This window comes from Aethalodelphis obliquidens, unplaced genomic scaffold (assembly GCF_003676395.1).
Source record: "Aethalodelphis obliquidens isolate GAN/ISIS:26980383/991018 unplaced genomic scaffold, ASM367639v1 scaffold7, whole genome shotgun sequence".
In the NCBI taxonomy this organism is placed as follows: Eukaryota; Metazoa; Chordata; class Mammalia; order Artiodactyla; family Delphinidae; genus Aethalodelphis; species Aethalodelphis obliquidens.
The window spans coordinates 50,659,957-50,667,272 of NW_020837951.1; the positions used below are offsets into that span (position 1 = coordinate 50,659,957).

At 45.2% G+C, this 7,316-nt stretch overlaps 1 protein-coding gene across 1 annotated transcript in view; it reads right to left on the minus strand.

Moving 5' to 3' along the window:
- PGM5 (phosphoglucomutase 5) overlaps positions 1-6,479 on the minus strand; it is a 201,867-nt gene extending 195,388 nt beyond the window's left edge. The window contains exon 1 of the mRNA XM_027105739.1: positions 5,778-6,479. Within this exon, the coding sequence (XP_026961540.1) occupies positions 5,778-6,038 (261 nt within the window). The 5' untranslated portion in view covers positions 6,039-6,479. The remainder of the gene's footprint in view (positions 1-5,777) is intronic.
- Positions 6,480-7,316: the final 837 nt, after the last annotated feature.

Consider the following 7,316-nt stretch of genomic DNA (forward strand, 5'->3'; position numbering starts at 1 on the left):
GCTAGCCACGCCCAGATTTCCAGATCCATTCCAGGAAAGAAGCCTTAGTGTTACAGTACATGTTTCCCTCTCTTGCTTCCTTCTTCTTTCATCACTACTGGCCACCCACCACCATATCCCGCTCTGCTTCTCTTCCAAATATATGTTCCTTGTCTTTGGGACCAAACCAAAATTTGTTGCCCAGATAGTTCTCAAGGCAAGTGTATTCTCATTCTTTGGAAACAGACACATCTTTATGACCTGTTGGAATCAAATACAACCTGTGCCAGCATCTATCCGGAGGGCACGCCCAAGCCCCTCACTGATCTAGCATTCCTCATATCATTTCACTTCATTTTCTACCTCTAAAAGATTTCACAAGCCATTGAGGAGCTCTTGAATCCTTTAAGCTGCACTGTATGCCAATATTATTATCATTAATGCTGATCATCATATGGCCAGTACAGTGCACGGCTAACTGGCAAATGGATTTTCTCTTGGCTAAAACTTGTTACAGAGCTCTAGGTTGTCCATACATGCAGTCAAATCATTATTATCTGAGATGTATTCAGCCGACCATAGTAATACTCCCTGGCATTTCTTAGTGCTGTGGATGTTACAAAATGCTTTCATATGCAGTGCTTCATTTGATTCTCAGGATAATTCAGAGATGCTATCATACCCAATTTATAGATGAGAAAACAAGTGGTTTCTTGGTATGTCAAGAGGCTAAAGCATTTGCACTGCAACTTGTATGTCAGAGCTAGGAAAATAAGGCAAGCCCTCCAGCTGCTGATACAGTGCTTTTTCTACCATACCTCATTGCCTCCTGGGCTAAAGTCAAAAGAGAGTGTGGTTATTGTATGAAGAAATCTGGTTTGGGTTTGCCAATTATGTATTTGTAGTATTTGTCGACCTCCCTTTATTTAACCGATAGCTGCTTTTGATTGTAACAGTCTGGCTCCATTAAACACACACACACACACACACACACACATTTTAAATGTTAAATTATAGAACTGTGCTGTCCAGTGTGGTACCTACTAAGCACTTGTGGCTATCTAAGTTTCAATCTTAATTAATTAAAATTAAATAAAATGTAAAATTCAGTTCTTCAGCAGCATCAGCTGCATTTCAAGTATTCAACAGTCAAGTGTCCTAGTTGGCTAGGACAGTAGAGATTACAGAACATTCCCATCATCACAATAAGTTCTGTTAGACAGTGCCAATATACAATGTCATCTCAGAAAAAGAAGACTTTAGAAAAAGTCAGAAACATCTTCAGGCAGATACAGTTCTGTCACCTGTCCCATATTAAAGGTAGTTTAGGACTAAAAAAGAAGATTTTTACAAAGAGGAGGAAGAAAGACAGATGCCCTTAGCTGCAAATGGATCTACCCAGAGAAGGGCAAAGGCATTCCTGTAGCCATTATGATGCATTTGGCTTTTCAGTTCTTTAAGACATTAGAATAAATTGATACACAGAGGATCTAAACCCCTGAGGAGGATCTAAAGCAGATGGAAATAGAAATAGGATAAAAAAATCAATTAGTTTCAAACTAAGTCTGATCTCAATTCATTTAAATGACACTATTTACTTCATATACTTAGTTTTTTGTTGTTTGTCTGTTGCTCTATATAGCATGACATAGTTTGTAACTTCAAAAGGGGATTAAAATACTTCTGGGGTTTTTTAGATAAATTCACATAGCCCCGTAAAAACTACTAAAAAAAAAAGGTAGTTTCTTTTCATTCTTCAATAATCTATTCAAATTGATTATATAAAAATCCAGGAGTCCACAGTGATATTCGAAAAAGTGAAAGCAAAACAAAAGAAAATTCATGTGTCATCAATGGAGGTGGCTATTTCACCAAATTCTTACTCTGAAAATTGGTAATTAAAAAAGAGAGAGAAATAAACACATAATTCTGTCTTTCCAGAAGGAACTATATTACAGAATAATCAAATAGCCTAGTAGTGAGGAAAATACCCAGTTTATAGAAAAATGCCAACTAAAACATGAAGATGGAATTAGAGAATTTGAAAATTATCATTTTGAAACCCCTAATGAAATAATCAACTCAAGCCAGTATCATTAATGGATGCTAAAACAATTGGGTAAAAATTGATAAGGAACTGAATATTCACATGGTACAAAGTGCACCCCACAGCCTACTGCTAGTCCCAAAGGGAAAAATAATGGACCATACCACCATAGCTCTATAATTATCTCAGCATCACGGATGATGGAACAACCAGAGACTATGTTTCCTTGTATTATGCAACTGAATACACACCATCACCTATGAAATAATCTTATAAAAAAATACCGAACCTGACTCTAATTAAGCCTTTAGACTGATTTCTAGTTCACACACACACACAGGGAATAGAGTGAAAAGTTAAATGACACCATAAAGAAGTAATCAGAAAATTCCAGAAAGGAGGTGGAGGAGACATTCTATAGAAAAACCAACCGACCTAGTCTCGGCAACAAGTCAATTTCATTAACAAAATAAAAATAAAAAGGGAGGTACTTTCTAGGTTAAAAGAGACTTGAGACAAATGTAATGTGTGTTCCTTGATTAGAAGAAACAAGCCTGAACAAATTAGGTATAAAAGACATTTCAGAATAATTGAAGAAATCTGAATGTGGACTGGGTCATAAATAATGTAAAGAAATAATTTTTTATTTTGTTTGGGATGTTAATGATACTGTCACTATCAAGGAAAATGTTCTTCTTTTTTAGAGATCCGTACTGAAAAACTTAGGGTAAAATGTCATGTTCTTTAATATATTTTAATACACTTTAGACCCTCGAAAAGATGAATCAAACATAGAAAAATGTCAACAATCTAGGACAAGGGCATATGGATGTCGTTAATCTATTCTCTACACTTTCCTGAAAGCTTGAAAGTTTCATAACTTTATGAGAAAGTTTTTTAAAATCTCCAATTGTACAGGTATTTGTGTAGGAATCTATTTCAAACTTTATGAGATATTAAAATATTAATAGTGTAGTTTATTGTTTTAGAAATTCCAAACTTCTGTTTTCCTCCAGCAATTTCATAAGCGAAGAGCAACAACCATTTTTTATAGAAAAACGGCTTTGTAAAGTTAACTTTTTCAATCAAAACCAAAGTTTTTCAGAGAGAGAGAATGCAGCCCACCTGGTCATATTCAAGTCAGTTCAAAGAGAATAAATTCTATCTTCTACTATTTTTTTTTTTTTTTTACTATGAATATCCAATGGGAAATCAAAAAAAGGCCAAAGCATTTGGAATTGAAGTTTCCCATTCCTGAGTATAATCAGCAGGCCAAGTCAGGAGGCAAGTGCATCCCCATCAATTTGCAATCATGCAAGACCAATTTTGCTTACTGTGGTTCCTTTTAAACCGCCTCTCGCCTGAAGTCAGCCTTCTGATTATTCACTTTGCTTTAGCAAAAGCTCCCACGAAGCTGAACAAAATGAGGAAAAGACTGGTGAAAGCTGGCTGTTTGAAATTGTTACAGGAGTCAACCACCCCTTTCCCCCATGCCCGTCCATCTTAGAATTAATACTTTCAGATTATTTAAAAGACGGTGGGGGCTTCCCTGGTGGTGCAGTGGTTGAGAGTCCGCCTGCTGATGCAGGGGACACGGGTTCATGCCCCGGTCCGGGAAGATCCCACATGCCGCGGAGCGGCTGGGCCCGTGAGCCATGGCCGCTGAGCCTGCGCGTCCGGAGCCTGTGCTCCGCAGCGGGAGAGGCCACATCAGTGAGAGGCCCGCGTACAGAAAAAAATAATAATAATAAATAAATAAAAATAAAAGACGGTGCTTCTGTGTGGACTTTAGTTTGTCATTCTGTCCTTCATAACAACTGGTAGATTAAATTTGACTCTATTTTAGGTATATATTAACGTATGCTAACTATCTCCTAAAATAAACTCCACTCTTAAAGTCAATAAAATGTGTTTACAGAGAAGACCCACTGAAGTTAAGAGACTGAAGAGTCCTTAGGGTAAAGTGTGCCAAGAAATAATAAAGCATAATAATAACGCGTCCATGCAAATCAACAACTGGAACTCCAAAACTTTCCTGACCCGCAATAAATATTGGACAGGCCATGTTTTTCTCACTCCTTGGAAAACCTGGCCCAGGAAGGAGTATGAAAGCTGCCACAGCTCTCCCAAGGCTCATTATTCTCCATCATTCCATGGGAACGGCTTTGTCAGACAAGAGTAAAAGACCATTTGTTAACCTCTCTCCAAATCCCTGACTCAGGCCAACTTTCATCAATCCCAAGTGAGGAGCCAGAGAGAAATACAAGTCTTATAATCTCCAGCAGCATCATCTGCTGGGGCTGGAGATCACAGTCCCACCACCCAGCTCACCCTCACCCCAGCCAGGCCCTGTTTCACCCAACTGCTTTTTGGTTAGTAAAAAAAAAAAAAAATCCTCTTTCCCTATTCCAGAAACACTGAAAAGGGGGAGTTAGAGTAGACAAACGTGAAGCATGGACAACCTCAAAGTTGTCTTTCTAAGCAAGAAATGAGAAAATTAAAAAGGATAGGGTTGGAAAGGAGGGAAGGAGGGAATTCAAAAGCCAGATCATTGTTTAGTTTCTCTTTTTTAAATGTTCACACTCACTTATACATCTGCAGAGGTTTCACTTAAAGGGAAGTTCTATGTGTGTGGATCTGACTGCATTAACAAGGCTTAAGTTCCTCTTTTAGACAATGTTTCCCACAGAGAATTCAGGGACCCTTGAAGTCAGTATCCCTCTTGAGACGCTGCTGGCTTTGGAAAGGAGGAAATCAGGGTATGGGGATATGTCAAAAGGTGCGTCTAGTTGTAGGATAGGGAGAAAGGAAGGAGAAAGAAAAACTCAAGGTCTGAGAATTCAGATTGCAAAAGAAGACTACTTAAGTGGTGCGAGAAGGGAGAGGAAAGGAGGATGAAAACTGCAGGGGAGAAGAGGCATGAAATGTTGTCAACTGCCAAAGGGCATCTTGGAGAGAAGTTGGGAATTGCTTCAAGAAAAGCATTGCAAATCTCATTTCTGACCATTTAGAGATTTGCCTCCCCGGAACCGAGAGCCCAGTCTGTATAGGTTCACACTGATTCCCGTCCCATCCTTTCCCTAATCAAATCAATTATGAAATATAACTCCATGAACCAATGATATTAAAAACCTTCAGGGTCCACGCTTGCTAAATACGTCAGTAACCAACACTGGGGTGTGTGTGTGTGTGTGTGTGTGTGTGTGTGTGTGTGTGTGTGTGTGTGTGTGTGTGTGTGTGTGTGTGTCTTCGGAGCCAACACTACTGTTAAATTTGGCAGAGCCAAGATGTGGAGTAGAAGACGACTGCAAATAGGATACAGAAGTGGGGTGGGGAGGGGGACAACTATCAATATATTGGTAGCGGGAGGGTAGTGAAAATGGTCAGAGCAAATATTTTTAAAGGGTTGGGGAAGAGAAAGTCGAGAACAGCGAGCAGGTGCAGGACATGGTCAGAGTCCAGAGAGAGTTTAGGGCGATGTGGCTGGTCGGTCGGGATGCCCGGCTGGGCTCAAAGAAGGGCGAGCAACCCTTAAGGCCTTTCGGAGCGGCGGGCGCGACACAGCCCGGGCGTCCCGGGTGCGCCGGGGAGGCTGCGGGGAGCTGCGGTGGCAGGACGCGGGCGGAGGGGACCTGGGGGAGCGGCCGAGCCCGGGAGCAGGGTGGGGGTCGAGGCTGGGCCTGGGGCAGCCCGGCGGAGAAGGCAGGGTGAGGAGGGGGGCTGCGGACGCGAGGGGCGGCATGTCACTCACCCCGTTGGCCGCGGCCATCTGCACCACGATCTCCGTGGCCGTCCTGCTGAAGTACCTGCCGTCGCTGCCCACCACCATGGTGCAGCCCTGGCGGTCGCGCAGGTCGATGGACGACAGCACGCTCTGGATGAAGTTGGGCAGGTAGTTGCGCTGACCCTCGAAGAGCCCGGTGGGCCGTCGCAGCCCCCCGCCGCCGGCCGGCCGCTGGTCCTCGTAGGGCGCCGTCGGCACCGTCAGCACCGGGATGGGGCTCCCTTCCATGGCGCCTCCTGGCCGGTCCTGCCGCGGCTCCGGGAGCCGGAGGGAATCTGCAGCCCGACGGGGCCCCCACCAGCTTGGCGGCGCGCCCGGGCTCCGCCTCGCGCCGCGGCCCCCTCTGCGGCCGGCCCGCGCCCCGCGCCCTCCTGCCGCGCCGACCGCTCCTCCCTCTGCGCGCGGCCCCTAGCTGCCCCCGCAGAGTTTGGCCTCTACCTTCCAAGAAAAGTTCGCACCCGCCCAACTTCCTCTCCGGCCGGAGCGCCCGACGTGCCCGCAGCTTCTTCTCCCAGCTGGACTCACTTTCGGGGTGTCCCAAAAGCCCCTTCCCAGTGCCAACTACCCCGATCCCGGGGACGCCTCCTCGCGCGCCTAGCCCGAGCCTTCCCCGGTGACCGCGTCTCCCCCGGCACACCCTCCGCTAGAAAACAGCCGGGAGAGGGGTGGTGAGAACTTGACCAGGATTGGGGGTCCTCTCCCCGTACCCGCGGCCCCTCTCCCCTCCAACCCGCAGCCCTGCCTCCCGGCCTCCCAGGGAGTGAGCGGTTTACAAGCACCAGTTTCTCTTTTGAACAAGGACAGGGGTGGAGTTGGGAGGGGGCTGAAACCTTTTGCCATCAGAGAACAGCCCCAGCCAAAAATAACCCTGGAAGAGCGAGCTGAGAATTGTTATCTTCTGCCAGCGCTGAAATTGGAGGCTGGGCGCTGCGAGTGTGTCTGCGTGTGTACACACACCCCACCACTACCATTTGTTGCAGGGAATCACATACTGTCAGGCCCTTCAATCCAGCAGGATCCACCCAGCCATCCACACTTTTCCCCAGGCTCTCTGAAGGCAGTACACTTCTCAGGAAGAAAACTTTTTTTTTTTTGCTTGTTTGTTGTGGTGGTCACAACAGCAGAAACACAGATGCGTGGACGCGTATTTCCTTATCCTTCTTGCCCTTTCACCCTCCCTGGCCCAGCTCCTGCTTAGAAACAGGCTGTCCCACACTGTATGTGTCCACACTGCGGAGCTCTTACCAGGATTCATCGCTTTCACTAGGAGGAGGGTAAAGCCCTTTGTAAGGTCCTACCAGGAATGAATGAACAAACCCAAATTAAACAAGGACAGGGTACCAGGAACTGGGCTTGCTCCTTTCACAAGCTTTCTGGCATCTGGGGGTGGGGTGGGGAGGGGGGGATGGTCAGAGATGTGCTGCCTTCTCTCCATAAAGCCCACCAAAAATCCCAAATCAAGAAATTCCCCATAGAAAATCAACAGGCAAAAAGGATAAAGCCCCA